Genomic DNA, 10,966 nt, shown 5'->3' with positions numbered 1-10,966 from the left:
AGATGTGTATAAGAGAAGGGTGTAACAGGGATCAAAGGTGATGTCAACGAATGGGGGAAAGAAATAGAAAAGAGAGTGAAATTATGTGCTTCAAAAGTATAGAATTGAGGAATGGAAAGAAAGGACAGCCTGAGATTGTAAAAGATGAAAGAGATGCCAAAGTATGTGTGCATATATCATTATATGACGACACTCGCTATTATACTAAACCATGAATAACAATACCTCAAAATAAATTCAAGACTGCCACTCAATATATTAAAATGTATAAAAAATCAAAAATAAAAAAAATCACAATTTTTTATAAAAAATCAAATGATTTAATCATTACCAACCCTGGAGGGCTGGAGCAAATGTTTTGAGTGTGAATGCACAGACATACAGGTGGAATGAAAGGAGAGGATATTTGTTTGTGTGACAGAAGTGAAATTGTGAGAGGGAAACAGTGGAGCACCTGATGATGGAGTGTGACGCGATGCATATGAGGGAGAGCCTGATAATGATAAGTATGATACTGGATGAGAGGACACAGAGGAGTGAGAGTAATGTATGAGAGAACAGGGGACAAATGGATTGCGATGATAGTGGCCCTGACAGCACTGCACAGCCTCATAGGTACCTGCTGCCATCACTTATGGCATCAGCCATAGATCCCTTTAGTCTCGACGAAGGACGAACATCAAGCCGATAACGATCACACGTAAATTGAATCTATTTACGGTTCCCTAACAACTTTACTGAAAGAAAAACACGGCAAAGTTTAGTTAGTTACACTACTCACGTACCCTCAAAATCTCCAGTGTCTGCCACAACCGTGGTATATTCTCTCAGTTGTTCGAGAGCACTAAGAGCAGTCGCCATCCTGCCTTTCTTCTTGTCACTGCGACGCAAGTGGCGGACCACCGGCCATCTTGCCAATTTCATCCAGAAAGAAGCTGAGTGGAATAAACAAGGACGGTGTCAAAATATTCTTTAATACTTCAAATTAATACCTATAAATGGCGAAAATCCTACAAAAATTGTCCATTTTAACAGCATACAACCGTAAACATAATAATTGTCTATATTGTTTACTGTACGTCTATATTGTTTACTGTAAGAAGATACCAGGCACAAAAATCCAGCTACTCGAGAACTCGATGGCTTTCTAGTAATAACTTTTAAAAGTTTTCTAAACCATAGGAAAAATCCCCAATATCCTTACACTTCAGTATACATTCTTTTGCACGGATCAAATCCGTGATTCTGAAAAGACCCTAAAAGTTTCATGCAATAAGAAAATAAAATGGGTTCTAAATTCAAGGTAAATATTGCTAACAACGAACAAAAAATAACTTAAAAAATATAAGAATAAAAAAATATAATCACAGTAGACCAATAATATAAGCAATTCGCAGCAAGCACCAGCAGTACGGAAATGACGTAGAGAACGCCAATAAACAATCCTACTTACAAAATTAATTTGTGATTGTCATATTTAAATCAAATTTCAAACGCTAAAAAATATCAAAACAGAAAAAAACAAAAGGAATCAATGAAGCATGAAGCGGAATCACGGCCGAAAAATCATAATACATCTCCAAGAAAATAAAATAATATATATTTCCAGTAATATGATTAGAACAAGAAATTAACCTAAATGCTTTGGAACATAAAGCAACGTCAGAAAGTCTCCTTCGAACCAAGGCACAAGATACCATTTGAACATGCCAACAACGTGGAATTACAACTCAAAATAATTCAATGTAAATTTTTATTCATTCTCAAAAATGTCCAATACCAAATATTATTTCTACTATCGAAATAGATCAATATTGAGAAATAGAATACGGAATACTCCATAGTAAGAGGAACATTAGAAAAGCTACATAAATAAAAATAAAATACAGCAAAACAAAGTTGTGACAAATTAGAATGTCTAGGAAATGATTGTGATTAATGCCTCGCTTACCTTGCATCCTCGCTTTCAGGAGCTCTTCCAACTTTATGGCGTCCATGGAAAATTGACGGATGCCGGCGCAGAGTTGTTCCGTCGCCATTTGGTCTTCGTTCAGCTTCCGCCGAAATTCCGCTTCTGGCAATGGCAAAACTTTCGACAGCTTACACTCGGTCGCTGCAATAGAAAGAACTCCGTGTAAATTTATAAGCGTGAAAATTCATAAGCACTTGAACACGTAATAATGGAAAAATAATAATCTCATTCTACCAAGAACAGAATACATACGAGACCTCATTTTGCGAGATAAAGTTACCGGCTTGAGGGCAGAGCTTGCGGGGCGTGGGGGCAGTGGAGTCCTGAAGCTCGGCCAGCAGCTTGGGGCTGATCGTGAGAAGGTCGCAGCCGCACAGCTCCCGGATCTCACCTAAACGACGGGGTCAATCGTTATGTTCCGAAATTCGCATAAGCCACAAGGCTAGAAACATGACAAACGAAGAATGATGCTACGGACATCAAGTAATGACATCGGTAGCATAATGAAGTCGAATAACATCAACAGCAACGAAGGTTCGTTTCATGCTAAACCTGTAAAAAACCCCTAGTACCAGCATCACCATGTAACATAATATATTTTTCCGAGTAGAGCACGCTATTTGTGACTGTATGAGAGAGAACGAATTGATTACGGCTCGTCTGTCTCAAACACAGTCAAGCTAAATGCAACTGAGAAAAATTAGTTGCTTATGCTTAGAAATTGTTGCAAAGCAAGAATTGAGCGCATATACTTGTTCTTCAACAGCACGTAAGTCAAACTAGAATTACCTACCCAACAATCAACTTAAAATAACTCAAATTATATTATTAACAATCAACAATTAGTCAACTACTTGCCTCACCGTTCTACTTCCAACTGCCTTCAATAACCTTCAAGTTTTATAATTTTTTTTCATTCTAAGCATAGGAATTAGGAGCATATAAAAAAACACGGAGAAGAGGTATTCACGAAGGAATAACTCACCGACGTTCCTGAAAGAGGCGCCCATCACTGCCGTTGGATATTCGAACTTCTTGTAGTAGTTGTAGATACGAGTCACGCTCACCACTCCAGGGTCTTCAGGAGCAGCATACGACTTAGTGCCGGTGTTCGTGACGTGCCTGAAAACCATACATGCATTGTACTGTTCAGGAAAGATATCTAGGGAATTTGCTTTTCTGTCATTTGGATTTGCTACATAACAATTAGTCAACTACTTGCCTCACCGTTCTACTTCCAACTGCCTTCAATAACCTTCAAGTTTTATTATAATTTTTTTTTCATTCTAAGCATAGGAATTAGGAGCATATAAAAAAAAAACACGGAGAAGAGGTATTCACGAAGGAATAACTCACCGACGTTCCTGAAAGAGGCGCCCATCACTGCCGTTGGATATTCGAACTTCTTGTAGTAGTTGTAGATACGAGTCACGCTCACCACTCCAGGGTCTTCAGGAGCAGCATACGACTTAGTGCCGGTGTTCGTGACGTGCCTGAAAACCATACATGCATTGTACTGTTCAGGAAAGATATCTAGGGAATTTGCTTTTCTGTCATTTGGATTTGCTACAGCAAATTACATTCGGGTATGGTGGGTTTGAACGAGCAGAACTTGCAGAATGAAGGAAAACCGAGTTCCCCAACACGGTATGAGATTCAACTCGAACGAACAATAATTAAAATGAAGAATTCCTAAACTAAGGTTCATTTAATATGGAATTTACCATTCAAGCGAGTGTACAGTTTTAGGCCAACTTGTTTAATCACACTCAATGTTCAATCAGACATAATTATATATTTCACACGATCAGCGTAGTCAAGAGAATGTACTAGTTAATCTCCAATATTATCTGTTGATCAACTTTATTAGATGTCCAAACAATGAGTCAACAACGTAAAATTCACTCACCAGTCCAAGATCCTGCCAACGGAAGGCGAAATGAGAGTCACTCCAGCCTCAGCACAAGCCACTGCTTGATCAAAGCTGACCAAAAGGGTCATGTTGCAGTGAACGCCGTGCTCAGACTCTAGCACCCTGCTCAGTAGACACGACATCAATGACCGTTTCAAAATATAGCATTAGAGCTCTCTGAAGAGAGCAGCAAATTTTCAATGTTAATTTTACAACTATCAGATTAGTTAAACTAAACTAACTATAAAGCACCTAAACTTTCTTTAAAACTAAACTTTATTTTTTCTTAAAAATTAGTTTGAGAGTTTCTTTAGTTTGAAGAAAAAATAAAGAATAAACAATAAGGGAGTAAATTGAAGTTAAATTATTAAATTGAATTAATTAAAAATTATTAAATTGAAATTTTATTTCAAATTTTTAATGAGTGAAAGGTGATCTCACTTGGCAGCCTGGATGCCCTCCCACGTAGATGCTATTTTGATGAGGATGCGGTCTTTGTCAACACCATCCTCCTTGAAAAGCTCTATGAATTTTAGAGCTTTGGCAATTATTGCCTCCATGTCGAAGCTGAGACGAGCATCCACTTCAATGCCCACACGTCCGGGTATGATCTTCAGAATTTCACATCCAAACAGGACAAATAGCTTGTCCATAGCAGCCTCGGAAGACCTGGAAGGACACAGGCAAATCAGGAAGAAAATAAACACAGAAAATAGGGCATTCAAAATTATTTAGATCTAGACAGAACATGATGAATTTTATTGAATTATTTGTTTTCAAAAAAAAGTGTCGAGTACTAAAGATTTGAAGTCCTGCTCATAAGTTCAAAACTAAAAGCAATGAAAATTTGTTCCTGGAAATTAATTCACCAGCTCAATTTCAGCAATATTCAAGGTAAAAATATGCCGCAAATTAATAATATAAAGACTTAAATATATGACATAACTACTGAATAACTAACCTGCCATTCTGTTTGCCATACTCTACAGACGCTTCTATGAGTTCTTCATACTGCGGCATGGCTGCAGCTGCCAGCATTGCAGATATGCTTGTAGTGGCATCAGTGGTCTTATATTTCTGCAGAGCTGCAATTGAGAGTAAATTATTACATATAAATTTGCATTTGACATCAGTATTGTTGTGCTGCGGGGAAACAAAACCAAATGTGAGTTACTAACATGATACATGAGCCAACTCTGGGCATAAAGATCAAAAGAGGAATGGCTAATGACAGTACAGGGTGTAACAGGGATCAAAGGTGATGTCAACGAATGGGGGAAAGAAATAGAAAAGAGAGTGAAATTATGTGCTTCAAAAGTATAGAATTGAGGAATGGAAAGAAAGGACAGCCTGAGATTGTAAAAGAAGAAAGAGATGCCTAAGTTTGTGTGCATATATCATTATATTATGACACTCATTATCATGGCAGTAGAGGTGGGGGATCTAATGTTCTGATTGAGAGCAAATCAGGGTGGGTGATTTTTTTATTTTTTCAATCTAAAAAATGAAAAATCGATTACTTTTTGTTTTTTCAGCTTTTTTGTCTTTTTGAAATGTGACTATGTTGAAATTAGCACACTAACAATAACAGTATATGGATGGCTTTGGGACTTTTGAGTAAACAATTATTGAGAAGTCTATTCATTAGTTTTAGGAAGTTTGTATGGAGCAAGGTAACGAGCTAAATATTGACCATTTAACTGGCTTCAATATACAACAACACTTCAGGAATGCGGATCTTCTAAACATTTTTGTCACATTATATAACAGATAGGTAGCTGATAGCACAGTCAGTAGTGCACAGCACTACCAATAGATCTACTAGTTTAATATACTATAAATCTACCAGACTCTACCCTCTAAACACATTAGACTAGTAGTGACTGACTGCACTGTTCCCATTTGATTCAGACAATTAAACCAATACTAAACATAAACTGAATGACAACCAACAAACGTCAAACAACTTGAAATGACCCTTATGTTATAAGAAAAGCTAACACTGAAATAAAAATGTACACAATTCAAACATTTCATTTTCATTCGCTGCATTTAATTATTTTATATTTAGTTTTATAATTGTAATTGTTTTGTTTCTAGTTACAAATTCACATATTTAAAAATTGAAATTTAATATTTTAATCAGAATACTCGTATTAGAGTGGAAAACCTCTCAAAATTTCTAAAAGGTCAATACAATCTCAACCTCTCAATATTTAAGCTAGCAAACACATGTAAATTGTATAATGTGATTAATATATAAAAGGGTTGGCAAGGATTAAATCAAAGTGATTAAATCATTTGATTAAATCATTTGATTTTTTTATAAAAAATCACGATTTTTTCATAAAAAATCATGATTTTTTTTTATTTTTTATAGATTTAAATATATTGAGTGGCAGTCTATAATTTATTTTGAGGTATTGTTATTCATGGTTTAGGATAAATGTATTATGAATGACAAATTGGTATATAAACTTGTTGCCTTTAGTGCGTACATATTAGGTTCCAATAAATTGAATGTTTTTGGTACAGAGGCATCAAGTGTTGCAATATATTGTACATAGCTAGCAGCTTAGCTAATTCTTATAAGGCTATAAGTAGTCTTTAACTATTTGACCATTTGTTTTATATTGATTGCAATATACAATTTAAATGTGTTAGCTAGCTTATACAGGGTGGGGCCAAACCGACTGAGCAGTTTTGAGGCGAAATAAATGAGTACCGGTAATGTAGTTGAATAAAGAAGAAAGTTTATTTTTCTTGAAATTAGCATAACATACAATTTAAAATACTTATGTTTTGAAACAATATCAGGAAGATGGTGTTTGTTAGCTGCATCACACTGTTGGAGTCATTCTCGGAAGTTTCCTACAGCACGTTCACACATATGGCAAGGTCTGGCCATAACCTCTGCTACAAAAATCTGTTCTCTTAGCTGTGGTAGGGTGTGAGGGCGACTTCTGAACACCCTTTCTTTTAGATGTCCCCAAAGAAATAAATTGCATATGCTCAAATCAGGTGACCTCGCAGGCCACTGTAAATCACCCCTCAGAGCTTGGGAACATGTTTTTTGGTACAGAGGCATCAAGTGTGCAATACATTGTGCATAGCCCAGCAGCTTAGCTAATTCCTATAAGGCTATAAGTAGTCTTTAACTATTTGACTATTTGTTATATATTGATTACAATATACAATTCAAATGTGTTAGCTAGCTTATACAGGGTGGGGCAGAACTGATTGAACAGTTTTGAGGCAAAATAAAAGAGTAATGGTGGTACTTAAACAAGAAAGTTTATTTTCCTCAAGATTAGCATAATATACCATTTGAAATACTTATGTTTTGAAAACAATATCAGGAAGATGGGGTTCGTTAGCTGCATCACACTGTTGGAGTCGTTCTTGGAAATTTTCTACTGCACGTTCACACATATGGCGAGGTATGGCCATAACCTCTGCTGCAATAATCTGTTCCCTTAGCTGTGGTAGGGTGTGAGGGCGACTTCTGAACACCCTTTCTTTTAGATGTCCCCAAAGAAATAAATTGCATATGCTCAAATCAGGTGACCTCGCAGGCCACTGTAAATCACCCCTCAGAGTCTAGGAACATGCGTTTCAAAACATTGAGTGACATTTGGGCTATGTGAGCTGCAGCCCCATCCTGCTGGAACCACACATCTCCCAATGCTTCATTTTCAACAATGTTTTCCATCCTGGGCTGCAAGAAATTTTGCAATATTGCAGCATAGCGATTGGAATTCACTGTCACGGTCCCTCCCTCCTCCAACATTGTGTTGCAGCTAACGGCCCCCATCTTTCTGATATTGTTTTCAAAACATAAGTATTCTAAATGGTATATTATGCTAACCTCTGAAAAAAATAAACTTTCTTCTTTATGTACCTCCATTACAATTTTATTTTACCTCAAAACTGCTCAATTGGTTCTGCCCCACCCTGTATATTGAGAGGTTGAGCTTGCATTGACTTTTAGGCAATTAGAAAGATTTTCCACCCTAATACGAGTACCATCAAATTGGGTTAAAAGGGACGGTTTTGAGCGTTTTTTGTTAATAACTTCTTACCATGAAACATTTCATAAACAAGTTTAGGCTCATTTTAAAGATCTTTGCGAGGGCTATCATATGGCATCTCCAAAAAATTCCAAATGCTATTAGTAGGGTGCTAGACACAATATAAAAGGCTCCAGAATTAATCTGGAAATGGGGTAATTAGAGACACTTGAGATAAAACTCAATTTTAAAACGCTTGAAGCATGCAGAGTGTACTCATGTATTACTAACAGTGTCTAAAGTCCTCCTCTTTCATTGTAGATGATGTATATGTAGAATAAATGACATTTTATGTGATTTTTACTTGTTTTCCCTTATTGATATGATATTACTATATTCATTAATTACCATACTATTAATGTGATATTACTGTATCCATGGACATGCCATTGAGCATTAACAACGACCTTGTCCACTGCAAGCTTAATATCGGCAGCCATGTAGCATTTCTTCTGTATCTGTAAGCTTACAAGATGGCTTGTAATTCCACACAATTTTAATCAAGTTGAGTGATTTTACTATAAAATAAAGATTGTAAAAAACATACCTGAAACAGGAAGGAATATTTTTGTGAAAACCATCATATTTTTTGGAGAAACAAATCATAGTTTAGGTTATTATTTTTCATTCTTTGTTGCACAGTGCTCAATTTTATCTATGACATTCTATGCACAATTTTGTGATGACAGATGCAGTAATTTTTTCTTAAGTGAAATTTTTTTCACTGAGCAAGGTAAATGTAATCAAATTTCTTTGTTGTTAATTGATTTTTTCATTAACTGGAGCCTTTGCTAACCAAGGCTCTACTGTAAATGCAGTTTTAAGGGTGTCCCTTATTACCCCGTTTTGCGGAAATGGCCGCCATTTTTTTAATGAGATATGCAAATTATGTCAATCACATTTTTAAGCCAACACCTGTGTGCAACTTCTATGTAGGTAAGATTATTCAATACGACAAATATTTTTTCTGCTACACACCTTAGCAGAGGTACTTTTCCAAAATCTCACTCTTCACACTTTTTTCAGGGATTTTCTAGAGGTGATAAATGTATGATTTCTCAACTTGCTTTATACTGCATAGATAGTAAAAATGTGGAACTTTACACTATTATTTTTAATTTTGCAATATTCTGATTAGTTTAGCTGCTACAACATTTCTAAAAAATGTTGGAAGACTGTCCCTAATTACCCCGCCCATCCCTTTTTACCCCGTTTGACGGTTTCTAATTAAAATATTTAATTTCAATCTTTAAATATGTGAATTTAAAATTAGAAATAAAACAATTACAATTATAAGACTATATACAAAATAATTAAAAACAGTGAATGGATATAAAATATTTGAATTGTGCAAATGTTTATTTCAAACAGTGTTAGCTTTTCTCACAACAATTAAGTCTCATTTCAAGTCATTTTTCAGGTTTGTTTGGTTATCATTCAGTTTTTGTTCAGTATTGGTTTATTGGTCTGAATTAAATGGGAACAGTGCAGTAAGTCACTCAGTCACTACTAGTTGGTGTGTATAGAGGGTAAAGTCTGGTAGATTTATAGGACAAAAAACTAGTAGATCTATTGATAGTGCTGTTCACTGTGCTATCAGCTACCTATCTGTTGTGTGACTCTTCAATGTTTAGAAGATCTGCATTCCTGAAGTGTTTTCTTTTATATTGAAGCCAGTTAAATGGTCAATATTTAGCTCATTACCTTGCTCCATGCAAACTTTACGAAGCTAATGAGTAGACTTATCAAGAATTGATTACCCAAAAATCCCTAGGAGTTAAACACCACCTTGGCCCATTGGCCATTGTTGAAGGCAAAAAGTGCCCTTTTTAGCCATCCATCATGATCCATATACTGTTATTGTTAGTAGGCTAATTGCAACATAAAAAAATAACCTTTCAAAATGACAAAAAAATTGAAAAAATCAAATAAATAAATAAAAATCATGAAAAAATAAAAATTTCATTTTTTTATTTTTTATTTAAAAAAAAAATAAAAAAATCACCAACCCTGATATATAACAAATAGTAAAATAGTTATTTAAAGACTACTTATAGCCTTATAAGAATTAGCTAAGCTGCTAGCTATGTACAATGTATAGCAACATTGGAATTGGAATTTTCCTACTTGTTTCTGAAATCTTGCCGCTCCAATGTAACAAATTTTTAACACATATGGTCTCACGACTCACGATCAATGAGTTGGCCATAGATTCCTTTAGACTCGACGAAGGACGAACATCAAGCCGATAACGATTACACGTAAATTGAATCTTTCAGTTCCCTAACATCCTTACTAAAAGAAAAAAACGGTAAAGTTTAGTAAGTTACACAACTCACGTACCCTCAAAATCTCCAGTGCCTGCCACAACCGTGGTTTGTTCGAGAGCACTAAGAGCAGTCGCCATCCTGGCTCCTGCCTTTCTTCTTGGGTGAAACAAAACTTTTGCGCGAAGTCCGAGTCCCGGCGAACTGGGCTAATGTTTACGCAATGGGCACTGTAAACCGAATTCGCAATATTTGATGGTGCGATTCAGACATGAAAGTATTTTCGTCGTTTACTGAATTATATTTTTCAGAAATTACAAGAGTGTTATTCGTGTTCGAAAATTCAAAATATTTCCTGACTGAATATTTTCATAATTATCTAATAGATAATTTAATAAAATCCTAAATAAGCAGGCGAGTTCAGGATAGATATGTTAAATAAAGGTAAAGAAATCGATAAACGAATTTGAAGATTTGATAAAATTAATTACGACTTTCACAAGAGAAGACAGAGCGAAATATACGTAGATTCGAGTCACTACAGATCAAAAGATAACGTTCTCTACCCGCACTTATCTGCATCAAGATTGTAACTGACAGTTGCCTTAAACGATTATTAGATGCTACCGTAGTTATTTCACTTTCATACCGACATATCTTTAATTGATAACCGTGGCTCTAGTCGTTCGCTCTTCTTTCATATTCTAGTTATCGACAGGATTCGTCGATACAGTAGCACAGTTTT

At 35.5% G+C, this 10,966-nt stretch overlaps 1 protein-coding gene across 1 annotated transcript in view; it reads right to left on the bottom strand.

The window, feature by feature from the left end:
* The window catches only part of LOC108666829 (transaldolase), a 12,327-nt gene extending 1,905 nt beyond the window's left edge, over positions 1-10,422 (bottom strand). Inside the window, exons 1-7 of the mRNA XM_047883990.1 lie at positions 10,298-10,422; positions 4,846-4,969; positions 4,326-4,553; positions 3,882-4,007; positions 3,329-3,465; positions 2,253-2,363; positions 1,952-2,113 (exon numbers count right to left, since the gene is read on the bottom strand). Coding sequence (XP_047739946.1) covers positions 1,952-2,113; positions 2,253-2,363; positions 3,329-3,465; positions 3,882-4,007; positions 4,326-4,553; positions 4,846-4,969; positions 10,298-10,361 — 952 coding nt within the window. The 5' untranslated portion in view covers positions 10,362-10,422. The remainder of the gene's footprint in view (positions 1-1,951; positions 2,114-2,252; positions 2,364-3,328; positions 3,466-3,881; positions 4,008-4,325; positions 4,554-4,845; positions 4,970-10,297) is intronic.
* Positions 10,423-10,966: the final 544 nt, after the last annotated feature.

The sequence above is a fragment of the Hyalella azteca genome, unplaced genomic scaffold (genome assembly GCF_000764305.2).
Source record: "Hyalella azteca isolate HAZT.00-mixed unplaced genomic scaffold, Hazt_2.0.2 contig14228, whole genome shotgun sequence".
NCBI lineage: Eukaryota > Metazoa > Arthropoda > Malacostraca > Amphipoda > Hyalellidae > Hyalella > Hyalella azteca.
This window is presented reverse-complemented; position numbering and strand designations above follow the sequence as displayed.